Source organism: Manihot esculenta, chromosome 9 (genome assembly GCF_001659605.2).
Source record: "Manihot esculenta cultivar AM560-2 chromosome 9, M.esculenta_v8, whole genome shotgun sequence".
NCBI classification, from domain to species: domain Eukaryota; kingdom Viridiplantae; phylum Streptophyta; class Magnoliopsida; order Malpighiales; family Euphorbiaceae; genus Manihot; species Manihot esculenta.
This window is the reverse complement of record NC_035169.2, coordinates 36,711,917-36,739,783: the sequence shown is the minus strand read 5'-3', so window position 1 is coordinate 36,739,783 and position 27,867 is coordinate 36,711,917. Positions and strand designations below refer to the sequence as shown.

Genomic DNA, 27,867 nt, shown 5'->3' with positions numbered 1-27,867 from the left:
TAATTTTTTTTTTTGGAACATGAAGAGAACCGCACTAGTTAAGGTTTGTAGGGACAAATAAAGGCAAACAATAATACAATGCTTGGAAACAAACCCAACTTTCCTATTGAATCAAACCATTAAATTTAACCACAATCAACCCACTCCTATTCTAAGAAACTCCAAAACACCAATTGCATATATCACGGTCGACCCTGTAAAAACATATTACGTTTTTTACGTCACCATTAAAATTAGTAAAAATCACCGTTAAAATTAAAAAAAATAGATCAAATTGATCGACGAAACGGTATTTAATATGAGATATCATCATTTAACAATAAATAACTCTCTTTAGAAAAAAAAAAACCTTAAAAAATCTAAGATTTTCTAATTCTTTATAAAATTTTTTTATTTTAATCTAAATCTAAACTAAATCACATAAAAAAAAGCAAAAGAACTAAATGAATTATTAATAGAGAAAAATTAAAAAATCTAAAAAAAGTAAACTTTTCTCTACCTAAAAAATATAGAAAAGGCTCGACTTTCTTGAAAAGAAAACAAATTAGTGAGAGAAAATTCTCCTTAAATTTTAGGTCTATCATTTTTAGTATGACAACTCAATAAAAGAAAAAAAAGACTGGAACATATATTAATGCAAGTCAAAGACTTGAATAGTTTGAAAATTTAAGGAAGGGGGTGGGGGGTAGCCTTGAACAAGTAAATAAGAAGATGTGTGCTTAAGTTAAATAAATGAGAGATAAAGGGCAAAGGTGAAGAGTGGGAAGGAACAGGAAACAGGTAGAGGTACAGAAGGAAAAGGAAAGGACAGGCCCATGGCCATGGCAACAGGAAAAAGAGACCCACCAAAATTCACAAAGTAAAAGAAAAACTGGCAAGAATGTTAAAACACAACATCTCTATAAATGCGGGCTATTATACCCATTATGTGATTCAACTGTTGTCTATCGTGTAATAACGTGCCATTTCATTCACTTTCTCTCGCTCTCTCTCTCTCTCTGTAAGCTTTTCAGCATTTGTTACCTCTTCATGCTTTCTCTCTCTATCTCTATCTCTATCTCTATCTCTGCCACTTTATCTGAGCCTCTTCTTGGAAAAGAAAGCTGGGTCTGGTCTTTGTCCGAGTTCTTGTCCAGGTTTACTTCATAAGATTAGGACTACTACTTCTCTCTTTCTCTCTCCTTCTGTAACTAGGATTTCTCGAACTTGGAGTTCTCTCTGTAATGGGTTCTTCAAAATCGAACCCCACCTGGGTTTTATTCTGCATCTACTGGAGTCTCTCTTGAACTTCGAGCTTTTTTTTTTAATGGGGTTTTCTTCTTGCTAGTTAGTACTGAAACTTCCTCAATTCTCTCTTTCTCCCTCTCTTTGGTTCTCTGGTTATACTGTTTAGAGTTTAGATCGTGTGATCTCATTCCTAATTCTAGCTGTATCTTTATAGCTTTATAACTCGCAGTAGTCGTAGAAGAAGAAGAAGAAGAAGAAGATAACAAATCCATTCTTAACTGTATCTTTCTTTGCCTACTTTCTCTTTCTCCCTATTGGGATTCTCGGGTTTGGACTGAAATAGTTATTGTTGACTACTTTTTAATCTCTCGAGCTTGGAGAGATTTTGTCCGAGTCTTTTGATGTATTATATATATATACATGTCTGAAGATATTGGAGACCTTAGACTCTTAAGTGGCTCGCTAGCTCATCATCACCAGGTTTAAGATCTCTTGAAAAAGCACATAAGCTCATTCCAAGCTTCAAGATTAATTCGTTTAGAACTGTCTTCTGCATGTATAAACATCCATGGAAGATTTGTATAGGCTTGATCCTACTATCTCTTGTTCAGAAAATATTGTCACAGTTCAAAACTTCCCAGCTAGAAACTTATTCACTGCTTCTTCTTCTTCTTCCACTGCTACTACTACTGCTACTCACGAATTTTACACTTCGGTTGGTAATTTACTTCAATTTCAAGCGGCTGGTCATGCCCAAGATTTTGAATCAAATATGGTTCATCTAATCAAGACCCAGATTGCCAATCACCCTCGTTATCCAGACCTAGTATCAGCTTACATAGAATGCCAAAAGGTTGTCGCTGTATCTTTCTTCTGCTGTTAAGATTTTGAAACTGTTTTGATATTGCTTTTGGAAAAAAGCAAGAAGGATATATAAAGATCATATGCAGAAAATAAAATTATAAAGAAAAAACCAACAAGCATCCAGGGCGTTAAATCTGAGTTTTTTCCTTGGTTTTTGTGTGCCTTTCAAGGTTGGTGCACCACCAGAAATGGCGTCTCTTCTTGAAGAAATAAGCAGAGAAAAGTATTCAATCAAGAGTTGCAGCAGTCAAATAGGAGCTGATCCAGAACTTGACGAGTTCATGGTGAAAGCCAAACTTCCATTTTTCATGAAGTCTTTAATTTCATTTTTCCTCGTGCGTTTGCTTCTCAAGAAAATTCAAGAAAAAAGAAATGATTATTCACAACTCTTACAAGATTCTGAAGTTTTTCTAACCTCTTCTTTCCTTTGTTTTTATAGCCACAAATGGAAAATTAATTTGTTAGTGTAATTTATTTCTAATATTAATTAACATTCTTGAAACAATTAGCTAGAGCCTAAAAGCTGCTGTTATTTTTTCAAGGAATCATACTGTGAGCTACTCTATAGATACAAGGAGGAGCTATCCAGGCCGTTCGATGAGGCGACTACATTCTTGAGCAACATAGAATCACAACTGAGTAATCTTTGTAAAGGAACACTGACAAAAACCTTTGATTATTATGGCTCTGGTAAAGTTATTACACTGTGCAGTTTCCTAATGGGTTTCCATTGGTGTTTAACTTGCACTATTTTAGTAACCTTGGAAATGTGTCTTGGCATTCAATTCATTGCATTAAAACAGCTAGCCTTAGCTTCAATGGTGGAGAGTAGTACATCTTTTTGCCACTGTGCATGTTAAAAAGAAAGTATTTTTCTAATGTTTTGATTTGAAAAGAGTTGGGATTCCCCTTGAGTAACTGTTCATCACCTTATCTTTTATTTGCCAATTGATTTTTCTTTTATTACAATATGGTTAATTTGAATTTGAGATATGATCTTGTTAGGGCCCCATTTTATGATCCGACGTACAAAGCCCGTGATTTGAGATAAATATTTTATGAGGTTTATGATGATAATGGATTGTGAGTTGTAGGATAAATCTATCGGAATTATGGTTTGGTGAATTCAGAAAAATATTGTAACTTGTTTTTTCATTATAGTGAAAATTTTCAATGTGTTCGTCAAGCCATGTAAACCTTGTATTGTTTTAATTGTCTATGTTTGTTGTCTCCTTTGCTTTGTTTATACCAAGGTTGGAATGTTCATGTTGATGAAACGTTTATGCAAGCACACATTTAACTTGCTAATTAAATTTCTTCTAGTAAATGCTATGGCATGCTTGATTTGATTTGCTTCCTTTCCTTGAACAGTCTCTTCTTACTTGATCGTACAATTGCATTATGATAACTGTGGAACATATCTACTAAGAAATCAAAGTCTAGACTGTGAATGAATTTCTGTCTGCCACTTGATTCTTTGCTTAATTTTTAGTAGTTGCAATATTCCTTTACAGGATGATGAGGATTAGACATAATGCACTAACAACTTTGTATGCTATCTTTCTTGACTGTTCATGCCTTGTAGTAGATATGATCTTATTTGGGGCCAAATTATTATCCGACCCGAAAAGCATATGGTACGATTGGAAAGTGGATATTTTTGTGATATTTGTGATAGCAGAGGGACCAAGCTGAGCCTTTTGCTGTAGAGTGTGAATTCAAAGCTAAACCTACTGTGTCTTAGGATTTGGAGAGTTAGAAAGTGAGATTGTAAATTGTTCTTTTCATATGTAAGTTTTCGCTTGTGTCTTGCCCATGGATATAAACTTGGGTGTCTCTAATATAAAGCTTGAAGATTCTTGTTAAGAATAATTGATACTTTAGGATTAGATTGGAAATATATTTCCCTTTTTTTTTTGTTCTTGTGATCAAATGCCTATCCACCGTGTAATTCTTTGCAATTGCTCTTGTAAGTATACTAAATAGCATCCAATTTTCATCCTAGAGATTGAGTCTCTAGTGCTAATTTTATGTTCTGATGGAGCTTTTATAGTAATAATTTGGAGAAGTCCCAAGTAAACAATACAAAGTTCTACCTCATTAGAGAGCATTGAAATTGGTCCAAGTACTATGCAAAAATAGATGTTGTGCATATACTTCAACTTAGATGTTACCTGGTTATCTTACATCTTAAACCGTAATTCACAGGGTCTGCTAATATGCGTTGTGATGATAACATCTCCTTGAGATGAAGATGAACAGAATTTGGCAAATTTAGTAATGTCTCTAGGTAATGAACTAAGGAAAGATGACCTTGTGTATTGCAGAAACTTTGGAAATTTGGAATGCTTGTTTTCTTGTATATAGTTTCAAATCCCTGGCAAGTTATATGTTGGTTTTTCCTTTTCTTGCATGAATTGAGTGGTTTTGTTATCATCTCCTGATGTGTGTACTGAGCTCCCAACCACATAATTTGTGCATTGATGGTGGGCGGAGAAATTCTTGATTAGACTAAGGGTTGATACTCGAACCAAACAATGTTACCACCTAATCCTTTTGTTCATTTCTTTTGTTTGCCTGCAGATGAAGCAGCAGGAACTTCGGAGGAGGAGTTGAGCTGTGGCGAAGTTGAAGCATCAGAAAGTCAAGAATCTTCTGGGGCTGGCCGTGGTCGTGATCAAGACCTTAAAGGAATGCTCTTGCGAAAGTACAGTGGTTATCTTAGTAGTTTGAGAAAGGAGTTCTTGAAGACGAAAAAGAAAGGCAAACTGCCAAAGGATGCGAGGATGATTCTTTTGGACTGGTGGAGTAATCATTACAGATGGCCATATCCTACGGTGATCACTTGCTGCCATTTTCCAATCAAAATTTTGTTTATTCTACCAGAACTTTGCAAGAATCAATTATGTTAAGAACGCTATAAACCAACATCATTGCTTTAGTTTAGTGGTATAATAATCGTCTCTAGAACTGAACCACTGTCCTCCTGAGTTCATTTTTGTGACATGTTGTACACAGCTGCAGACCTTTAGATTTGCAGAAACTGAAAAAAGATTGAATTGTGTTACAGGAAGAGGAGAAGGTGAAATTATCAGAGATTACTGGACTAGATCAAAAGCAGATCAATAACTGGTTCATCAACCAGAGAAAAAGGCATTGGAAACCATCTGAAGATATGAGATTTGCTCTCATGGAAGGTGTCAGCAGCAGCAGCAGCTTGGGAGGCCATTCCTTCTTTGATAATGGTGGTGGAGGTAGAGAGGACTGACTCTGCATCTATGAAACTTTTGGTTTTGATTAAACTACCTTCAACTTCTGCTGGCATTATTAATTGAAGTTCATTTTTTTTATGTAACTTTTAATGTTTTTATGCTGCTTGCATACTTGTAAAGTTGGCTACTTCAAGTTAGATGCTCTACCAAAAATAATTTTTTGGTGAATATGCTAAGCCTGCACTTAGTTGTTGAGAAATCTTGTCTTTCCTATTTGGCTTTGAGTTTTAGACTTTTTGCCTTTGAAATTATTTTAAATAACACTAAAAAGTTAAAGAAAACTGTTTTACTACTTTCTCATTTTATGATTAAAATACATTACCAAACTTGTTTAGATTTATGTATTTTAATTAACTATTTATATTTTTCATTAATAATTTTTATTTTAAAAAATTTAAGTGAAAATATACCTTTTATATTAAATTAATTATTGAATTTTAATAAAATTCGTTGATTATCTAAGAAGAGACTGCTCATTAGCATTGTTGATCAAGTGTTGCCATTAATGACTGAAAAAAGAAGCAGTTTTATTTTCAAATGGGCTGAGCTTGTTGAAACTTGGGCCAAATCTGTAGATCCAACCCAAAGAAAATGAAATAACAATCATCAAGGAATCAAACCCTGCCTCTGAAATCATTTTTAGCTATAAGGAATGAATCTGTTTATAAATTTTTATAAATGAATTAAAAAGGAAATATCATTGAAAACTTGGGAGTCTCTAGAAGGTACTCCACATGAATGTGGATTTAAAAGTATTAAGATCATATAATTTAAAAAGAATATATATTTTTTTTTTCATTTTCATAGAATAAAAGTTTAAAAGGTAAATATTTTTTAATTATGCTCTAAATGATAACTAACAAAATAATAATATTGATCATTTTATATTTCACCTTTTAATGTGCATCTTAAATAATTAATACAATGAATAATTGAAATCCAAAAATATTACCATGTAAAATCTGTACTTATTTTTTAAAATTAAAAGGAGGAGAAGAAATGTACAGAAAATATTAATAAACTAGTGATCACATAAAGAAACTCTCAATTTTTTATTTAATTAAATATTTATAATTTTAAAAATATTTTTTTAATTAAATCTTCACAATTTTAAAAATGATTTAAATATTTTATCTTTTAATGGATAAAAATGCTATTAACAGATAAGTTGAATAAAAAAAAATATATCTTTTTCAGATTTTGAATATTACTATCAACCAAAAAAAGATTTTTAATATGTCATCATTAATCAGATTTTGAATTTTGTTTTCACTAATTGAATATAGAGGATAGAATTCAAATACATTGATATTATATATATTTTTGGATACAGGTAATCTTGTGAATAGGATGCTTCTTGATAATTAATTAATTAATATGGAATGGATCTCAGAACAATTGGTAGGAAGCAGCTGTATCATACTGGGGACAAAAGATTGTTGATGGATGATGATGATGATCATGATCGTATAGCCATTTGATGATGTTTACGAGCAATGATAACTGAGTTAATCACTTCATCAATAGGATGAAACACAGAAAGAACTTCAAACCCTATAAGATCACAAGGATCCACCACAGGATACAGAAAAGCTCTAGCACCATGCGCACTCCTCGCCATTAAAATAGCCCCATGAGCCATGTACTTAGCCAAGTGATGAATCACCCTAATCTTCTCCTCCTTGTCCATCCCAACAAGAGCTGCCAAGAAAACTACATCAAACTCTTTCAATCCATTTGTAACATTCAAGATATCAGTGGTATGAAAGAAAAATCTTTTGGAGAGGTCAGGGTGAGAGGAGACCAAGCGAAAAGCTTTAGAATTTGCTGATGGGTCAATATCATAATTGTGGAAAGAGGCACTGGTGAGGTGATTGGTGGCTAACACAATTGAAGTCAGAGGAAGAGGACCAGAACCCACAAAGGCAACTTGGGTAGGGACATGAGGGTGATGTTGTTCAAGGATGGTGAATTCAAGGTGGCTAAGTTTAAGGTAGTTTGAATAGTAAGGGAAGACAATGAGATGATCAAGTGGGTTTTCAAAAGAAGCTAAGATTGTAGAGAAATGATCTTCTAAGAGAGCTTCAGCTTCTCCACAGAGTGTAATGAGCTTAGACCTCATATCTTGGATTTTCATGCAAAGTTTATTAACATCAATAGGGTTTGGAGGTATGCACGTGAGAACAAGCTGTGTGAAGAGCATGTCGACATCTTTGGAAGGTTTGAGACTCTCAAGGCTTGAGATTTGATCATACAAGCCATAGACTTTGTGTATCAAAAGCTTTTTCTGGCAAACCATGTCGACACTATGAGGTTATGTTAGTGAGGAGGTCTTTATTTATGGGCACTTGGTTAGTTGTTTAATCTCAATGTGAAATTAAATAAATAAAATTACATAATGATGAAGCAAGCCGAGCATGCATCACCTTAATTTTTCTTTTTCTTTTTCTTTTTCACAGCTGAGCATCTCCCAGTTCACATTAGCCTTAGTCCAAATTTATTTCTCTTTCTTTTTTGTATTTATTTCTCGAATATTAAATTATTATTAGCGAAATTGCTGATTTATAGTATTTGAAGAAACTATATTAATAGTATTATTTAATTTGAAGTTTGATAATTACAGTATTCTAAAATAATTGGAGGCATGCCTCTTTGCCTCATGCAATGAAAATGATATATATATGTTTTACATAATGCAAACAATTAATCAAGATTTTTTTATTTTAATAAAATTAATTAATCCAGTTTAAATCAAATTTTCTGATGTATTCAACAACATAAATTAATTAAAAGATTTTATAAAGATGAAGGGTCAATTAGTGATTAACCCTTTAGCAATGGTTGGGTCAAATTCAAATAAGCTCAATATCTCTTCATAGGTTCAAAAGAAGTAACTATATTTTTCACTTTATACACAATCCAATCCTCCACTGTGTTACTAGTCTCTACCTTAAATTGCATCTACTTTTCATAATATCTTAACAGAGGGGGATGAATAATTTTTATTCACCTAAATTCAGAATTTTCAGAGGGAGGAGAATCATACAAATTGGGGTCTTCAGATGCCTCAGAGTTTGTTTCATACACACTGTAGTCTTCTGACCTCGTGTATGCAGTAGTTTCATACACATTGGAATCCTCAGAAGCTTCAATTTTTTCATAATTCTCATGAATTTCACTAACCCCTTCGTAAATTTTAAGCAACAAATGCACTCCATTCACCACATCATATACCATCAATCCCATCCTGCCTCCAACCCAACTTCCCAGATGACTTCCAACCAGATAGCCAAAGCGCCCGAGGCTTGCCTCACCAACGAACCCTCCGGCGTAGGCACCAAACAACGTTCCGGTGCCCCTTAGGAATCCTTCTGTCATGGTACCGCCATAATAGAGAGCTTCAAAAAAGTCCCAGCCCGAAGAAATAATAGGACCTATAATGCGTTTTGCTTGACGGGTTGCCAATTTTGCAGCCTTTGCCCCTTCTTTTTGTGCTTGTTTTGCTGCATCTTTTGCAGATAGTCCCTGTCCCAACGCATCAAGTAATGTACGCTCAATTGCAAGATTCCTCGCCTTCTCAACATGAGCAGACCTAATGTTGTAGAAATACAGCTTCACACCTTCCTTCACTGTGCATGCCAAGGTCCCACTGCTCATGTCAAAACAGTTAAAGATGGTAAACTTTCCACTCTGGGACGAAGAGTCTTCTCCAACCAGTTCCCGACATTTTTCAGCTATTAAAAAGCAAAAGATGGGCACATACACTATCAACTGAGGAAACAAAAACTCAACAGCCCAAAAGCAAAAGATGATTACTGATTCTTTCAATCATAAATGGGATAATAAATAGGGGTGCACCATGGAAAGTAGCAAAAGAGGAAGAAAAAAAAATAAAGAAGAAAAAGAAAAAAACTTCAACAGCCCAAAGGAGCAGTAAGCCTTTGTCAATCAAATAATTCAAAATTTGTCATGAACAAAGGTTTGCAAAACTTTACTTGCTGTAGTGTAAGAAATAAAATACCTTGATTTTTCAAAGAAGATTGAAGGCAATACTAGGCAATTTATCAAAACGAAAATTCAACCAAACAAACATTTCATATATGCATCTACATCTGCCAAGGCTGACAAACTCCTTGTAAGAGAAACCATTTTACAGCAGGATCCAAGACGATTCATGTGCATCACCTTCTCCTAGATGACTTAAGCTGTCAGATAGAAGTTCACAGTACAGACCATTCGAGATCCTTTAATGCCATCATGCTGTCAAATGTTGAAATGACGGTTATCATTCAACCAACCATTCAACAAAGTTTAAGCTTGCTAAACATTAGATAGATTCCCTTCTCTGCCAAAAGCAAAGCCTTTTTCACCATTTCCTCTCTAACAATATTTTAGGTCATTCTATTGGGAACCAAACCCTTCTGCAACATCTCATTAAGAAGCTTATGTGCATCTTCAAACCCACATTTCTTACAGAAACCTTTTATCAGCAATCTATATGTGAGTGACAACATTTGCTTGCTTCACCCTTTTTCCATGTCCTCACATCTAATGCTGCTCTGAGACTTCCTTCTTTACTATGGCCATCCATCAAAGAATTATATGTTACATGACTTGGTTTTAATCCTTTTCTGGACATCTCATCCAAGAGTCTAATTGCCTTTCTTGATTCCCCATTAATGCATAATGAATATGTCAGTATATAGTAGGAAACAACATCAGTTCTCAAATCCTTGCTAATCACTTAATTCTATAAGACTACAGGCTTCTTCTGCATATCCCTTTCTACATAGACCAGCAATTAAGCGGATGAATGTTGAAGCGTTAGGGCAAATCCCTCTGCCTAACATCGTATTACATAGCGCAAATGCATCCTCTATCCTCCTAGACTTACAGTAACCATCAATCAATATATTGTAGGTAATAACATTATGAGCAATTCTTTGTTTTGGCATATCATTAAATGAGACTCCCTTCATCATCTTATTTTTACAAAACTCATTAATAAGTGTAAAATGAGAAATGACATTTGGCTTCAAACCCGAACCAATTGTTTAATCCCACAAAACAGTAGCCTCATCCACCATATCATCAAATAAGCCATTAACCAATGAATCGTACGTAACCACATTCCATTTTAAACCCTGACTTTGCCACCATCTAACCCATACTCACCAGCTCTCCTATACACTTCATATCCCAAATGCATCTTCAAAAATTTCACGTATGCCAATACCAAGATATAAACTTTTATTGAATTAGCACAAAAGGAATTCCCACCCACTAAAATTGCACGAAAAGAAGGAAGAAAGTGGATAGCTGTTCTCATTCTTAACTAAATTATCCCAAAAGACCTGATCTTAGAGTAGTTTCTGGTACGTGCAAGTGAGTATAACTTTCTAAAGTGAGCTCCAGTGTGTGAAAGTTTAACCTCCTTCCGGGACCATCAAGAACCTCAGAGTGAGCTCTAGGTCAGCTGCTGAAGTAAGTAGTGCTGTAGTGGGTGGAGGACTGCATTGGGTTTGTGTTTTGGAGATGGATTTGGAGCTCTGACCTATGTTGGTTCGCTACAAGGCCTGCAATGGTGGAGCTATTAGCATGATGAACTGAAAAGCCTAAGGGTTTGTTTGTGTTAGGAACTTAGGATTGATGAGATTCTCCTTAAATGAAGTAGAAAATTACTCCTTAATTCCTAAATTAAGTATCTTCTTAATTAAGGGATATATCTTTCTAAATTTAAGGATCTATATTTTGGTTGTGTAAGAGGGATGGAAATTGAGTAGAGATGTAGCCCTTTTAGTTATTTTCCTACTCTTCCGTTCGTTCCCTTCCCTTCCCTTCTTTCTTTTTCTTATAATAAAAAACATAACAGTTTGTTTCTGTAGAAAATGATTACATGTGAGAATTTCCGGAGAAAACACCGACTTCCATAGACGTGAATATAGTGTTCTTTCCGAAATGGGAAGAATTGAAGGAAGTAGCGAAAAAGACCTGTGATTTTGAAACCAAGGAATTATCTATATGAATTCACTGTCTTGAAACAGTAAAAGGTGCATTCCCACAAATAGAGCCGTTCATTGTTTTCTTCTCACCCTAGCTTTGACAAAGACTTAATATTTAACCTTTTCAGCTATGTTATCTGCATTCTGTACAATACAATACGAAGAAATGAAAACTTAAAATCCGAAGAAATTGTCTCAGCATTTTAAACAATGGTAGAAAGTGAATTTGGTGCAGCTTCTTTTACTTTAGTTTTTACACTACTCAATTCATCCAACTAAGAAAATGGGTTAATCCCTGCCAAATTTAGATTGTTCGTTTGTAATCCACATCCCCATTTGATCGCAAATCATACATACCCAGAAGACACAATGCTATAAAACTGAATTCTTATTAATTTCCCCAAGTTAGTTATTGATTCTTCCAATCATCCACAGCATAAGAAACATTAGCTAATAACAGGCTGTTATCCACCATAGGAATTACTCATCGATCAAAAAATGGCTAGAACAAGCCAAGGAGAGGAAGATCAAAAGAAAGGAAGGAAGATAGAAAGAGGAATAGTATATCAAAGTGACCAAAAATCCGAAAATTTCCATGTATAAAGATTGGGTAACTTTATCAACTCTCTCAGCACCTTAATTAATGAAAACTTCCTCAAAATCATAACTTTCACTCGGATCCCATAATTTCTAAATAAGGAGTTGTAAGTAGAGTGAGTATAAGAACCCTAATAATAGAGTACCAAAATGAAATCAAAATGGTATAGCTACACGTGTACATACCGGTGATACTGAGAGCAACGATTCCAACGATAAATATGAAAACTTGAACCCGCTTCTTTCGGAAATCGAAATCCATGCGGGTTTTGTGGATTAGCTAAGAAAGGATTGACCTTTAACAGAAATTTGGGATTCTGGCAGTTGAAGAAAAAGTAAGAAGAAATTGGGATTCTGAAGTCCAAGGATATTTCTTTGGGACTTCACAGTCAGACCACCCCTTGCTATAACCAAGGGAGTGACATGTGCCTTATTTTAACCTGTGCAACAGCAGGCAAACAGGACCACTGGGTAAAATAAATTATTAAAATTTTTAGAAACTTCTAAAGTACAATAAATATTGCAAACTTGTATGACAGAAATTCAAAAAAATAAAAGAAATGTTTTATATTAAAAATGCAACCTTTATATGCTTTAAACATTCAAAGTCCAGTTTTTTCTCTTCCTTCACTCAAACACTACAATTCTTCCTTGTTCACTTTAGTCCTTCGACCCCTCTTTTTCTTTTTTAAGTGTAAATAGCGTTTAGTTTTCTTTGTGTTAGTCTCCACTTTTTAGAAAAAAAGAGTGTATTGCGTTGGAGTTGTGGAGGTGGGACATGCTTGCGCTGCCTGAGTCGTAGATGATGGTGGTTTTTATGATGGGTGATAGGAAGGCGATGGACCTTTTCTCTCGCCGGACATTTTTATGATGCTCTTCATCTTACCGGTCAACTCGGAGATGTAATGAAAGAAAGCGCCCAAATTGGTCACACAGTTGCAAGAGCAATATTGGTTGAGAAAGAGCCAGATAACACTTTCTTTGCTAATTCCAAGCTTCATCTCCATGTTCCAGCGGGGGCCACCCCCAAGGCTGGGCACCATGATCACATCCTTGCTTTCTCTTGCCATGAAGAAACCTGTCAGGAAAGATCTAGCAATGACTGGGGAAGTTACACTAACAGGGAAAATTCTCCCCATTGGCGGGGTACGTTTACAAACTCCGATTTTCTTGCAATGATTGTATCATGTCTTCCTGCTGTATTAATGGCATTTATAGTATTTCTTAATTCTATGAACATTAAAAATTTTTTGAACGACTACAAATTGTAGGCTGTGTGGTCTAACTATTTCATTGCAGCCTTCTGTTTGCTGTGTAGTTGTCACCCATTTGTATGTATCTTGAGAACTTCAGTTCTTGTGAAATAATCAGGTTAAGGAGAAAACAATAGCAGCAAGGAGGAGTGAAGGGAAGACTATCATATTCCCATTAGCGAACAGAAGGGATTTTGATGAGCTTGCTCCTAATGTCAAAGAAGACATTGATGTACACTTTGTAGATGACTATAGTCAGATATTTGATTTGGCATTTGAATATGACCAGAATGGAGAAAAATAAACATCCTTAGACATTTGCTTCTCCTCAAGATAACTTCATTTTCCAGGGTTCCTAAATAAAGTGAATATGTTTTAATAATTATTAAATATTTTAATAATTATATTATTTTTATGAATAATTATATTATAATTATTAAATATTTTTAAGAATATAATTGTGAATGTTATTTATATTTTTTTAAACCTAATAGTTCTAAATTTACCATTTTTATACTCTACTCAGAATAATTATTAATTTTTAAAATAACTAATATTATTTAACATGGTAATCATCTTCATATCAAAAATAAATTTAATGGGAAAAAACAAGTCAATTCTTTTTTTAATTTTTTTCATTTACATGATTAAATTCAAAAATGGGTGCAATATTAATTTATAATTTTTTTTTGAATTATAATTCAAATGTTAGAGATTTAAATTATAATAACTCTTATCTTATTTAACAATTTCTGAAAATAAAAAGACAATAACTAAAAAATAGGGGAATAATCTATTCTCTTATAACAAATCTAACAAAACATTAGGGAATAAGATAGAATGACTAGTATTTAACCACCAAAGAAAGAGAAAATATCGAAAATTTTTCACCCAAATATCTATTAAGTAAATTAAAAAATATATTTCTCTCCACTATTTACCTATTTTTAATTTTTTGTTTTCTATAGAAAATCTCTGTTTTTTCCCATAAAATAAGGAAAAAAGGTAAATCACACGTGGACAGAGGATTCTGATGTCATCAAACTTCTTAACACTTCATCATTAGATAGATGATTAAGTCCCTATCAGTATCCATCTCTCTCTCAACTTTCGTTTTCATTTTCGCCTTAAAATTCACCTCTCTCTGTTTTCTGTTATGCTCAGTTTCAAAGTACCTATCCACAACAGTCAACCTAGATTCATGTATATATATCTGAGCGTAAATTCAGTTCTAGAGACAATTAGAGAGAAACTTTCAAGTGGGGTAGCTTTAAAAGATTATGGCTCGAGAACTAGCAGGGCCTAGTAAGAGCTATCCATGGAGTAGTAATGGCGATAGGAATGATAATGGTGGGTTTAGTTTAGCAGGAGAATTTCAGAACCAATTACAATATGAGTTTGTACATCAGGAAAATGTCCATAATTGTTCTTTCTTTTTGCCTCAATGTCATGAAGCTGCTAATAAGAGGATTATGGATACACGAAAAGAGAACAGTGAACAGGTTGTGATTTCTCTGTTTCTTGGTTTTTGAACTTCGATTTATAAGTTTTGTCTTTTTTTATTCTTTGGTTTCTTTCTCCAACTCACAAAAAGAAAAGAAAAGAAAAGAAAAGAAAAGAAAAGAAAAGACTTGGACCTTTTTCGTATTTTGGAGAGTTTATAGTTATTGCATGAAAGTGTTTTCTTTTTCTAGGAAATTTTTTTTTGTATATTTTTCAGGTATTTGCTTTTCTATTAATGGTTTTTTTGGGGATATTTGCATGGGGCAGTGCATGTTCTTGTTTTCTCGTCTCTGTTTTATGTACTTTCCTCGATCAAGAACAAGATCTGTGGGTTGTGGCTTCTTCATCTACCTTCTTCTTTTCTCCTGTTATTTCATTTTCATTTTTCTTGGCAGAGCTTATCATCATCATCATCTTCTCCTTTACAGGAACAGCTAGCTGGAGTCCTCTTGAAGTTACCTCCATTTGGTTTAAAACTCAATCTAGCACCAAATTTTTTAGATTCTCTGGAGAAGATGCTAAACCATTATAGTTCTGCAGCAAAGAAATATGATTTTGGGTCTCAACCAATGTCTGAGAAGTTGAAGGCTTCGAGCTTCCCAGTTTTTTTACTTAAAATCGGCAATTGGGAGGTAATCCAAATCTTTTTAATTATATAAAAAAAATCCAAACTATGGATTTTTAGTATTACCGTCTAATGGCTGATTGCATTTGTGCAGAGAAGATCCACCAACGAAGGTGATCTGGTGGCTAAATGTTATTATGCTAAGAAGAGATTGGTGTGGGAAATCTTGGAAAGGCGTTTGAAAAGCAAGATTGAAATTCAGTGGAATGATATAATAGCCATGAGAGCTATTATTCGGGAGAATCAGCCTGGAATTCTTGAAATAGAGGTTCTTTTTTCTTTTGCCAACATTCTTTTTAGTCTCTCTAATGGATTATCCATTTTAACAGGGTGGATCTTCCTTATAGTTGAACCAACCTCCTACCTTCCACGAGGAAACTGATCCACAGCCAAGAAAACACACCATGTGGAAGCCAACATCAGATTTCACAGGAGGGGAAGCTTCCAAATGCAGGTTTATACAGCCACCCCCTCCTTTTTTTTGCTGATAGAGATTTTACGCATTTTCTGGTGCTTCTATTCATCAGTTGTTTTCATTCTTACATCTAATGTATTCAATCTCCTGCGGATCCTAATTCTTCAGGAGGCATCAGCTTATGTTTCCTCCAGGGTCACTTGACAAACACTATGAGAAGCTTATACACTGTGACAGAAGGTTCTATGAATTATGCCAGAAACCTTTCCCAAGTCTTCGATCTCCTTGTTTTGAGTCAAACATTTACAGATACACAAATTTCACTTTGGATAACCATATGGATAGACCAAATGCTAACCATGGCTTGCAGTTTAATCATGGCACCCCTTCACCTCAGGTGGCTGTCCAACACGTTCCATCTAATTACCATGCATGCCAGCCATCTTTTCAAGGAACACCTTCACCCATTTCAGGTATTTGCTAATTTTTCGCCAAGGGCGATTTTATGTCTTGTTTTAAGATCTTTAGTTTGGTAAATGCTAACTCTTCCTTGTGTGGAACATAGTCATGGAATTTTCACATTCAAATGAGATTATCAAGAGACTACATGATAACCCTAGAATGGCCTTGTGGGGAGAAGGGACAAGCAATAACTTAGCAGCAGCTCCGATTGTTGTTCCATTCAATCAAGTAGATTCAGTTGTTTCCTTCCAAAACTACAGCAACCCATTACCTTATTATGGTCAAGGAGGTAACCCTAATAACCATGTAAATCAAATGTTAAGTAATGTTAATCACCCTTTGTTTAGTGACACTATGGTAGAAGGTTATAATGAGACAAATCAAATGGCAAGTGTGGATTCCCTGAATGGATTGGTCAATCTCTTCCAAGAAGGTAGTTCACAGCAGACATTCTATGGACAAGGAATGGTTACTGGTAACAATGGCTTGGGTTTGGATTACAGTGTAAATCCAAGCATGCAAAATTTTGGTGGGCAAGTTTTTCAACAGCCTGATTCAAGCATTCCTTCTCAGGTCCATCCAAGCATGCAAAATTTTGGCCCTTTCAATAACGACATCAATCAATTCAAGCATTGAACCTGACATGGGATGTTGGATATTGTATAGATTAGCATTGCATCATCCCCTATTTAAAATTTGCCTTTTTTTTTTGCCTCATTAGTTCATGAGATGATGCACTCTCAAAAGTTCATCAATTGAAAATTTTTAATGCCATTGAAAAGGCTGGGATTCCAATTTTTTGAATTCTTTAATATTTTGATATATATGTTGTCAAGTATAATTAGTACCCTTATTATCCCAATATAATTTTTTTGTCAGAAGTTGTGTATTTAAAGTAATTTAATTAATTTTGTTCTTATTTCTAATTTATGAAGTTTGATCTTACTGAACCTTATTGCTTGATCATCACTAAACGTGTCCAAGCAAAAACAGCCAACTTAAATATGAAGTACGAAGAATCTTCAATGAAATCAGATTTCACTCAACCAAAATTCTAGAAGCCATCATTGGGGATTGAGGTTTGCTTACTTTCCAACTTGTAGGAGAGTTCATATCGTGCTAGGCCTCCATTCCAAGAGGTAAATAAAACTCCATAACATTATAGAATTCTTCTCTCTCTTTCAAGGGTAATATTTCTTAATTGAATAAGAAGCCTAAGGCACAATACAATTAGATGGATTCAACAGATCCTCTGACAAATTTATTTTTTAAAATACTTCAAATTTTATGAGAATTATTCAGACATATTTATTTGAATAGGTGCCATCCACCAATAATCACAAACTATTATCTCTAAATTCTATATGTTTTTTCTTTCTTACTTTTCCAATTCAAATTCTTCTGGAAAATCATAGAATTACTGTCTATTGTTGCCACAACTCTACAACAATCATAGTGCAACAATTAACTCTTCTACAACAATCATAGTGCAACAATTAACTCCTGAAAGTGTTTTCTTTCCCTTCTCAAAATCAATCTGTGCATCCACCCTTCAATACTTGAAGGGGCAGAGGAGGCAGACTTTCAGCAATAAGAAAGGGTTTGAGAAATCTAAAGGAAGAAATAGAATGAGGGAAGTTCTTACTATATACAGATTCTGCTAAAGCCAGATCTAAATAAGCAGAATATAAGGCAACCTGAATAAGGTATAAAGCTTGAAAATAACAAGGGTCGCGCAGGAGGCAGGAACAGAGGCAGCCTGCAAGAAAAGAATGCATTAGATGTAACTGATGAGCAACTTGGAGCTTACCTCTTGCCATTGAGAATTATGTTTAGTTAACTCGGTTGGAATATGCCTTTCTTCTGTTGGAATTATGTTGAACGATTTTAGGAGAATAAATTAATATTTGAAGATAAGATGAGATTTAGATTTCATGTTAAGATTCATATTATTTATGATTTTATTTGGATTTGATTTGATCAATAAAGTTGTTAATATTTATATTTTATTAAAATTTTCTGCTATGTTTTGTTTTTTATATATATTCTCATACTTCAATGAATAAAATCATGATAAGGCTACGAGTCTCAAATTGCTCTAAGATATCCACATTTAATTGAAAAATGAAATTTTACTTGAGATTTCCTATTTCCAAGCTCTATGGCAGAGAAACTCACAGTGATTAGATCAAAGTCTTTCAAATCACCGCTGGCATCAAGGTCATGCAACTAAATAACTTCAAACGTTAGTCACTACATCAACAGCACTAGCAATGTCAGGTTAAGTTCCACAAGGAAAAGAGTATTTTCTGATGACAAATGAAATGTTGGAGCATCACCGGATTCAAGGTTGCTTCCGCAACACATTGCTGGTTTCAGACAAGGGCTCAAGTCTATGAAGTTTTAGGGAGTGGATTTCCTAGTGCTTTCTTGTTGAGAAGGAGGTTCGCTGGTTTTCTCCATTTCCTGCAACTGCATTTGCCATCTGGCTTGCAACTCATTTTCTTTGAATTTGAGTTCCTCTAGCAATCCCTGCTCGAATATTAGCCCAGTGAACCAAGGGCGGCTTATCTTCTCAGCATGTACAGGATCTCCCTAAAGGTCTGGATATGAGATTCAACCTAGCCATTAATTTCTTCCACTGACCCACAAAAACCCAAAAAAAAAAAAAAATCATAATAAGTAAAATAAATTACACACAACAAAACTAAAAATTATAGCTGAAAATTTTACAACAGAGAGTACTTTTCAAAGTAAACTATAAATTTATACCAAAACAGACTAAAAAATTCAAACTTAATTCACTGCATTACATACGTATAAATGATATATCCAGAGTAAATAGCAAAGGAGAACTTTCGTATTTTACTCACATGATGCTCAAATACACAAGGTTAGTTATCATTTTAACTTCAGTTACTAAAGAGAAGTAACACGGGACTCATTCGCTAGACCTGCAAAGGTTTGTTGATAACTTGAATGGATTGGGGCACCGAGTATTAGCAGAAGCATGACTCATCCAACCGCTCTCATTCTCATCAAGAATCGCCCAATTACTGGCAACGATTCGATCAACGGCTATCCCATCAGAGGTTGATGATTTGACTGCTGCCTATGTACTAAACAAGCAAAAGCGCATTGAATGGAAAAGAACCAAACCCAGAAATATTTCTCTGCAGACACTGATTCCAGAAGCAAAAACCCAGGAAGAAAGGTAACGCTTTGACCCAATAAGATGAGACCAAGACGGCCTTTCCATAGTTTTAAGAAGGAAAAAAAAAATAACCCGGAAAGCAGAAACTTGTAGAAGATGGAGACTTGTGAATCCCTGACGAGCATAGAGATTTAAGTTGGAGTCCCCACAGAGATGATAACAATGAGTGAACAAGTAGTGTTTTGGTTTCTGGGAAGGAGCAAGGATCTACTGTATGATTTTTTTGAGTATCAAAGATAGTATTTCCCTCTTCCTTTCTAATCTAAAAAGCGAAAATTTTCGAGCTTATTGCTTATAGCAGAGAACCAGGCTCCGCAATCGGCAGCATCCAGCGTCCCGGGTGTATCGAAACTGAAAATAGATTTGTCGTTTGGTCGGCCTATACGACGCCGTTTCGTCGATGTTATAGGTCACTAATCGCGAACAACAGCCACTGGGACACAAATGCCCTTCCCTGCTGCCCTCAATCCCATTTTTGGGTTTCTCTCCCCAATAAGCCACTACCCGAATCCAAAGACCAAACTTTCCATTGCAATCTTCCCGTGCTACTCTCTTCATCACTTATCTAGCAACCCCATGTCATCTTCATCTGGTCCCATAAACCTCGCTCCTCAAAATGCCCCTTTAACAGTTCAAAATTATCCGACTCCACTCTCCCCTCCTCTGCCTCCCATCTCCAAGCAGATAGAGCTTGCCAGGGCCATGACTGCATCTTCAATATCAAGCCTTTTTGCTTTGTCAAGAAGTGATATTTTATATGAAGATCAGTGGCTCCTCGCTGTCAATAAACCTCAAGGAATTTACTGTGAGGCTGTTCTGGAATCGGTCCCTCGTTTTCTTGCTGATCTTAGTGAAGGTACTGCCTTTTTATGTTTTATCCTTGTCTTTAGAAGCAAATGAAGACAATATAAACTGTTTGATGTCGGAAACAGAGTTGTCATTATTAAGTGTTGGCTGCCTCAGAAATCATGTAAAGCTAATTTGGTTACTTGAGAATTTTGTGAAATGTGATTTCCAGCAAAGTTTTTCTCTAACTAGTATTTTAACTAAATTTTCTAATATTCCTGATAAACTGATATGTATTACCTGGTGAGTTTCATATGAAAAAGTATTGTGGTTCAATTAGAATCCACATTGTGAGATATTAACTTGACTAGGTGAATAGGATTAGAAGTAATATAGGGTAGCATTCCTCTCTCTCTATGCTTGGAGCCAGCCTGTGGCCCTGGTTTATCAATTGGGTTACAATGTAATTGCTATAACCACATTCATCGATAGGAAACTGTGTTTTCCTTTTTGTTAATGAATATGACTGAGTTTTAACTGTTCAACTTCAGAGGCCAAAGGCACCCTGCCTGAGCTCCATCTTGCCAACCGACTTGATCGAGATACAAGTGGTGTTACTGTTATAACCAAATCACACAAAGTGGCTTCTAAGCTTGTGAAAGCATTTACTGATCACAAGGTTAAGAAAACATATATTGCTCTCTGTGTTGGTTCAGCTCCAAAATGGGAAAAGATCACTATTAAATCTGGTCATGGCCGGTCAAAATTTGGAGCCTGGCGTGTATATGCTGCCTCGGATGTGGGTAGGACATTACCAGGTGGATCCGTAGTAAGAGACATGGAAACTTCATTTGAGCTACTATCAGTAAATGGACAAGGGAACTTCAAAGAGTTGCGTGAATTTGAGAAAGATGAAAATGTTATAGTAGTTGAAGAAAAGGCTGTGAAAGATGCTGATGGGAAGAAGGATGAGATTTTGATAAGAGCATTTCCTCAGAGTGGAAGAACACATCAAATCCGGTTGCACTGTCAATATCTTGGAATCTCTATAAGAGGGGATGTGAAATATGAGGGTGTATATGAATGGAAAGAGAAAATATATGATGGCCATGAACTACATGCAGAGAGCTTGTCCTTTGAACATCCAATTACTGGTTTGCCTGTCATGTTCTGTGCACCTCTACCCTCGTGGGCCAAAGAGGCAGTGCAGCCATTGTGATATCAAATAGTTTACCTTTACAGTCATTCTATAAGTCGTGTATGGAGGCAGCTGAAAAATTTTGTAAGAAATAATTCTGATGTTTTAATCCAATGGAATAGTGAAAGCTTGATGTGGATGTCATTGCTAATGACAATTTTCATTTTTCAGCTGTAGGAGTGGGAGGTTTATTTCTTTGTCAGGAAGTAATCAAGAATCAGGATGCAGCTGAGCATGACATATACATCCGAAAAGTGAGTGCATTTGAGAAGCAAACAGGAAAAATAATGGCAACCAGGATGTCGATGAACATCTTTAAATATCTGAGTCTAGCTTGGATGTCAAAAGGGTGATAGGCAGATACTTAGCTTCATGGTCGTATGCACCATAGTTAAGTTCCATTTGTGGGTCTTAAGAAATGGCTTGAATTGTGCATCTTGTAATCCTTCTTCTTTTCTTATAGTAGTAGAGAAGTTGAGAAGCTGTTTGAGTTGTTCCACTGAAAATTCAGGTGATGAATTCAGCTTCACACAAATCATTTTGATTTCACTTTGAAAAATACTACAAAGAATTTCAGGATAAGGCACATTTCTGTTATTCTTTCTACTTTTTAACTTTTGTTGCTGCAATTCCTCCTTGGATTGAGCCTGAATTTAGATTTGCTTTCATGATCACTTGACACTGCAGTAATTCTATTGTTATCCTGTTTTGTGCCTAACAAGAGTGGACTCAACTTGCTGAGGGAAGAAGTAGAATATGCCATTGGCTGTTGATGGTTTTGAAGTCATTTGTAGGATTGTAAACAAATCAAATCAAGTGAATTTAAGCTTTGAAGAGTTCAGGCTAGACTTCTTCAAAATTTTTCTAAATTCGAGCTGAATTCAAGCTCAATTTTTTTTTAAACCAAGCTGAATATTAATAATACTCGATCTTAAAAGAAGACTAAAAGAGCCGGACCAAATTAAATCCTTATTTAAACGTATTCAAACGGAGGGGGAAAAGACCATCTTGATCATATCTTTCTAACATCTTAAATTTGAACTGTAATAATAATGAAAAAGAAAATGCATTAGTTTCAGAAATTAATAATTTACTTTTTTTTAAACAAATTAATATATTTACTTGGATCATTGTATTCTCCCAATAAACGTAATTCTCAAAGACCAGTGCTTTCCATATTTAACTCAATAAGATCAATCAAGCAAACATGAAAAATTCTGTATCCTTATCTAGTTACATCCTCTAATACCCAGCACACTTTTTTTTACCTGGAAAGAGACGAGACGCAGAGCTGGTAAACAAAGAAATTGAGATATCTTAGAGAGAGCACATTGGATAAAGACGGTGACGTAACTCAAAACTACTTTTCAAACCTGCTGGTTAACGAAATCCCATGCGCTGAAAGAATCTTCTTTTGTCCCCAGCTGTCAATCAAACCAACCAGCACTTGCAGATTCTATGAGCTAGCCATGCAATGCAAGGCATCTGAAATATAAAGCACCTTTTTGGATAATGCACTTTCTGGGTTTTGTATTTTTTTTATAGGGAGAACTGGAACCCATTTGTGGGTTTTGGCTATATTGGATGCAAGATAGTTGAAGAAATTACCAAGTGAAGTGTGGGTTTTTTTTGGTTTTTTTCTTGGGGGAGGAGAAATGGGTGTGTTGAGTGAGGGTCTTACACAGGTTTTGATACTTGTAGCTTCCCTGGTTGGTATTGCGTTTGCTTTGTTTCAGTGGTTTTTGGTATCAAAGGTTAGAGTCTCTGGTGAGTCTGGCAATGGTTATAGTGATAGACTGATTGAGGAAGAAGAAGAAGGTGTCGATAATTTTGATGTTTCTCTCAAGTGTGCAGAAATCCAGAATGCTATTTCTGTTGGTGAGCTCTGTCTTCCTTTCTGCATATGTATCTTAGTTTTTGTGTGCTTCCTTGGTTTGTTTCCAAATCAGATGACTGGCTTGTGACTCATTATCAGTCGTTATTCATCTTACACATCATTTGAACGGCTATTGCAGGATGATGAGAATTATTATGTCAGCCAAATTTAATACAAGTAAATAATTAATAAAAGAATCCAGTATATGCAAAATAGAATATATTCTTTTTCTTCTTTGATTAGGTGTATCTGTTTTTGCATAGGGGAGTAATCCGCTTAATCAGCAACTTTTCCTATTTGCGATCTTCAGATTGAATGTCGAATTCTTTCTCAGATTAAATATCCAATTTCTTTGTGTGAAAATTTTGTATATTTGATTTTCCGTTTTCATGGAACTGAACCTAAGTCCATATATATCTATTGGTATTAGTCACACTAAATATCTTCCTTCTCAAGTTTTCCATGAAAACCATGTGTAAATAGGCATTTTCCTTCAATGGAAATTTCTGTTTTCCAGAGGGAAGTAAGATTGGAAATGAGAAACTTAAAATAATTGAAATTTTTATCACTTAATGGAGTAGGAAGTATCAGTTTCGACATCATCACTTCCCTTTGAGCTATGCAATTCTAACACTTAATTTGGAACTAGGAAAAGTTTTCTGGCAGTTCTGCATGCAATAACATAATCATAGACATTCCCTGTTTTGTGGTACGTATTATGTTTTCTTCAATCTGGTTAGTTTTCATTGCACAATCTGATGTTTCTGTTCCAAATCATACAGTTCTCCTTTTGTTTTTGTTGTATCACTCTAGGAAATAGGAGCTTCACACATAATACTAAACCTTTAATCCTTTATGCATCATATTTGTCAATGATATGTTTCTTTAATTAGTGTCAAAATTAGATTTCAATTTGCAACTTACAAATTCATTTTCGCAGGGGCAACTTCATTCCTCTTTACTGAGTACAGGTACCTCAGTATCTTCATGGGTGTTTTTGGTGCCATCATTTTTCTCTTTCTTGGTTCGGTTAAGGGCTTTAGCACCCAAAGTGAACCGTGCACATACAGCAAAGGGAATCTTTGTAAACCAGCTCTAGCTAATGCCACCTTTAGCACAATTGCTTTCTTGCTTGGTGCTCTCACTTCCGTCCTCTCAGGTTTTCTAGGCATGAAGATTGCAACCTATGCCAATGCAAGAACTACTCTGCAAGCAAGGAAGGGTGTTGGAAAAGCCTTTATCACAGCTTTTCGATCTGGGGCGGTAATGGGTTTCCTTCTCTCTGCCAATGGGCTTTTGGTGCTATATGTATCCATCAATTTGTTCAAACTCTACTACGGAGATGACTGGGAGGGACTTTATGAGTCAATTACTGGTTATGGTCTTGGAGGCTCATCAATGGCACTCTTTGGAAGAGTTGGAGGCGGTATATACACAAAAGCAGCTGATGTTGGTGCTGACCTTGTTGGTAAAGTTGAAAGAAATATCCCTGAAGATGATCCGAGAAATCCAGCTGTAATTTCTTTGAACTTTCTTTTTCACTCATTATCATGGCCAAGTTCTATGTTTATTTGTTTAGGTACTTAGGATTGCTTTATGTTCTACAACTTATCTGTGATTTTAATCTCTGCTGTTTTATCTTGGCTTTTCCAAGTCCACCATCGTTCATAATAGTTTGTAGTTCCCAAACTGCTTGTGTCAGTTGTTGCTTATAGTCCATATCATTTACAATAATTGATTGCACTAAGTTTATGGTGCTTATGCAGGTTATTGCAGATAATGTGGGTGATAATGTAGGAGACATTGCTGGCATGGGTTCTGACCTATTTGGTTCTTATGCTGAATCATCCTGTGCAGCACTTTTTGTTGCATCAATTTCACAATTTGGTATTGGCCATGATTACACAGCCATGTCTTATCCACTGATTATAAGTGCAATGGGAATAATAGTTTGCTTAATAACCACTCTTTTTGCAACTGATATGTTTGAGGTTAAGAATGTAAGTGAAATTGAACCATCATTGAAGAGACAACTTGTTATCTCAACCATTCTGATGACTGCTGGGATTGCCTTGGTCAGCTTCTTAGCTTTACCATCAGAATTCACTCTCTTTGATTTTGGGACTGACAAGCTTGTAAAGAATTGGTATGTTACCAACTACACCCTGCCTCTTCTTCTGGCATTTCATCATTTTCAATAAATTACCTGATGTTGCAGGCACCTGTTCTTTTGTGTTGCTATTGGCTTGTGGGCTGGACTTGTTATTGGGTATACAACTGAATACTATACTAGCAATGCTTACAGGTGAATTTCTTCTTCGTGAGTTCATTACCAACAAATCATTGTCTTCTGGTCTTGTAGACTATGCAATATGTTTATAATTCGTCAATTCTCTTTTCTCCATCTCTTTCAATGTGATCCATCAACAGTAGATATGTTATAGTAATGGTGATTAGTTTTTCCAATTCAAATGCTGCAGTCCAGTACAAGATGTAGCAGATTCTTGCAGGACTGGTGCTGCAACAAATGTGATATTTGGATTAGCTCTGGGATACAAATCTGTTATAATTCCCATATTTTCCATTGCAATTGCTATCTATGTTAGCTTTAGCATGGCTGCAATGTATGGTATTGCCATGGCTGCTTTGGGAATGCTCAGTACAATTTCCACCGGTCTTGCAATTGATGCTTATGGACCTATAAGTGACAATGCTGGTGGCATTGCTGAAATGGCCGGAATGAGTCACAAGATACGTGAACGAACAGATGCACTAGATGCTGCTGGAAACACCACTGCTGCAATTGGCAAGGTAGAACTTCCGCCGATCTGTTTTTTTCTCACTACCTTGAAGCAATTTTTTTCTAGTACAACAATGAAGTTACTGGTGTCCAAATTTGTTTTGTCTCATATTGAGCTGTGGGGTTGATCATGGTCTTAAATCACTTTGAGAAAACTTTAACATTCGTTCCCTTCATGTCTCAGGGTTTTGCTATTGGATCAGCTGCTTTGGTTTCTCTTGCTCTATTCGGTGCCTTTGTAAGCAGAGCAGGCATTAAAGCTGTTGATGTTTTAACCCCTAAGGTCTTCATTGGCCTGATTGTCGGCGCCATGCTCCCATACTGGTTCTCTGCCATGACAATGAAAAGTGTGGGAAGTGCAGCTCTCAAAATGGTTGAAGAAGTCCGTCGACAATTCAATACTATTCCAGGACTTATGGAAGGTAGAGCTAAACCAGACTATGCCAACTGTGTCAAAATTTCAACTGATGCCTCACTCAGGGAGATGATCCCACCTGGTGCTTTGGTTATGCTTACACCACTCGTCGCTGGAACCTTCTTCGGAGTGGAAACTCTCGCTGGCATTCTTGCCGGCTCACTTGTTTCCGGCGTCCAGGTATGCTAATACCACCCACTTCCCCCAGCAAAAAACTATGGCTAGTCTAGTACTAACTTTGTTGGAAATATTAGGTTGCCATTTCGGCTTCTAACACCGGAGGGGCATGGGACAACGCCAAGAAATACATTGAGGTAAAAGAATTTTTCTAGCCTAATCCATAAATTCAGATAGTGATTTGACACTGTAAAATGGAACAGGCTGGTGCATCTGAGCATGCTAGATTACTGGGACCTAAAGGTTCAGATCCTCACAAAGCTGCTGTTATTGGCGACACGATCGGAGACCCCTTGAAGGACACTTCTGGTCCTTCACTTAATATCCTGATCAAGCTAATGGCAGTGGAGTCATTGGTGTTTGCTCCCTTCTTTGCTACTCATGGGGGACTGCTGTTCAAGTTGCTATGAATATATCCATTAAGCATAATCTGTTAGCTAATGCAGAAGAAAGAAATGCTTAGAAGAAGCATTGTCGTGTAATCAAGCTCCTGTTGCTGTTTATGTTTGGAGTTTCTACCTGTAAATGGATGACCAATGAGATTTGCTTCCGCTACATCGCCAAGTTTGCCATGAATAAATTATGTAGTTTCATGTGTATGTTTCTTGTTTCTCCAAAAACCCTCTTTTCAATCATTTCATGAATTTATATCTGAAATCATGGGATTTTTGCAGTCTATGTTCCTATATTGAATGGCCACCAAATAAAGATTGAACAAGTAGATAGAATTATGTTGTACAATTTTTTTTTTTTTTTTAAAGTGAACCTTAATTCCAATTTCCAACCTTAAATTAGGAAAAAAAAATCTCAGATTTAGTTCTATTTTCTAATTCCCTACTTTTAAAAAATAAAACTTGGGATTCTTACACATGTACAGCTGAAGTAAATTAGTTGATTTGTTACCCCAATCGAATTAGTGAAGCAATAAGATTACTAGTCAATTAAGTTAGCCTCTTCACCATTGAGCTGCATAACTCCTCTCCATTTTTAATATTGAGTTCAGAAAATTTTAATCTTAAAATCTAAGCGAATTGATTTTATAAAATAACCAAATGGAATTTTAAAATAAAATCAATTTGATGAATCTTTTTGATTTAAACTAAATATTGCTCGCCCCTACAAAATAATAATACACCATCAAGTTCAATTGCAACAAAAAAATTAAAAATTTTAATACTTAT

General features: G+C 35.5%; 6 protein-coding genes and 1 long non-coding RNA gene across 8 annotated transcripts; 4 read left to right on the top strand and 3 right to left on the bottom strand.

The window, feature by feature from the left end:
• Positions 1 to 924: 924 nt before the first annotated feature.
• Positions 925 to 5,562, top strand: LOC110622247 (homeobox protein knotted-1-like 1). Its single transcript, XM_021766702.2, has 5 exons — positions 925 to 2,080; positions 2,262 to 2,375; positions 2,634 to 2,781; positions 4,675 to 4,928; positions 5,162 to 5,562. The coding sequence occupies exons 1-5, from the start codon at positions 1,796 to 1,798 to the stop codon at positions 5,357 to 5,359; spliced, it is 999 nt and encodes a 332-aa protein (XP_021622394.1). The 5' UTR covers positions 925 to 1,795; the 3' UTR covers positions 5,360 to 5,562.
• Positions 5,563 to 6,648: 1,086 nt separating this feature from the next.
• Positions 6,649 to 7,768, bottom strand: LOC110623696 (nicotianamine synthase). Its single transcript, XM_021768714.2, has one exon. It carries the CDS (start codon positions 7,660 to 7,662, stop codon positions 6,823 to 6,825), a length of 840 nt encoding a protein of 279 aa, XP_021624406.1. The 5' UTR covers positions 7,663 to 7,768; the 3' UTR covers positions 6,649 to 6,822.
• A 471-nt stretch (positions 7,769 to 8,239) lies between these two features.
• On the bottom strand, positions 8,240 to 12,379 carry LOC110623750. Its single transcript, XM_021768771.2, has 2 exons — positions 12,149 to 12,379; positions 8,240 to 9,097 (listed from the first exon to the last, which is right to left on the bottom strand). The coding sequence occupies exons 1-2, from the start codon at positions 12,222 to 12,224 to the stop codon at positions 8,370 to 8,372; spliced, it is 804 nt and encodes a 267-aa protein (XP_021624463.1). The 5' UTR covers positions 12,225 to 12,379; the 3' UTR covers positions 8,240 to 8,369.
• Positions 12,380 to 15,969: 3,590 nt separating this feature from the next.
• LOC122724576 lies at positions 15,970 to 16,900 on the top strand. Its single transcript, XM_043959884.1, has 2 exons — positions 15,970 to 16,231; positions 16,324 to 16,900. Exons 1-2 carry the CDS (start codon positions 16,096 to 16,098, stop codon positions 16,854 to 16,856), a joined length of 669 nt encoding a protein of 222 aa, XP_043815819.1. The 5' UTR covers positions 15,970 to 16,095; the 3' UTR covers positions 16,857 to 16,900.
• LOC110623553 lies at positions 16,898 to 19,776 on the bottom strand. Its single transcript, XR_002489303.2, has 3 exons — positions 19,094 to 19,776; positions 18,399 to 18,861; positions 16,898 to 17,979 (listed from the first exon to the last, which is right to left on the bottom strand). It is a non-coding gene; the product is annotated as an uncharacterized LOC110623553 (long non-coding RNA).
• A 79-nt stretch (positions 19,777 to 19,855) lies between these two features.
• On the top strand, positions 19,856 to 22,015 carry LOC110623552 (RNA pseudouridine synthase 1). Of its 2 annotated transcripts, XR_002489302.2 has the most exons (3): positions 19,858 to 20,290; positions 20,772 to 21,502; positions 21,590 to 22,015. XR_002489302.2 is itself a non-coding variant. In XM_021768541.2 (2 exons), exons 1-2 carry the CDS (start codon positions 19,879 to 19,881, stop codon positions 21,437 to 21,439), a joined length of 1,080 nt encoding a protein of 359 aa, XP_021624233.1. In that variant the 5' UTR covers positions 19,856 to 19,878; the 3' UTR covers positions 21,440 to 22,015. The 2 variants fall into 2 exon arrangements, 1 of the variants encoding a protein (XP_021624233.1); XM_021768541.2 differs by having other exon boundaries at positions 19,856 to 20,290; positions 20,772 to 22,015.
• A 711-nt stretch (positions 22,016 to 22,726) lies between these two features.
• Positions 22,727 to 27,362, top strand: LOC110622984 (pyrophosphate-energized vacuolar membrane proton pump). The gene is made up of 8 exons (XM_021767773.2): positions 22,727 to 23,296; positions 24,235 to 24,809; positions 25,061 to 25,440; positions 25,513 to 25,599; positions 25,775 to 26,105; positions 26,279 to 26,689; positions 26,764 to 26,823; positions 26,890 to 27,362. The coding sequence occupies exons 1-8, from the start codon at positions 23,074 to 23,076 to the stop codon at positions 27,094 to 27,096; spliced, it is 2,274 nt and encodes a 757-aa protein (XP_021623465.1). The 5' UTR covers positions 22,727 to 23,073; the 3' UTR covers positions 27,097 to 27,362.
• Positions 27,363 to 27,867: the final 505 nt, after the last annotated feature.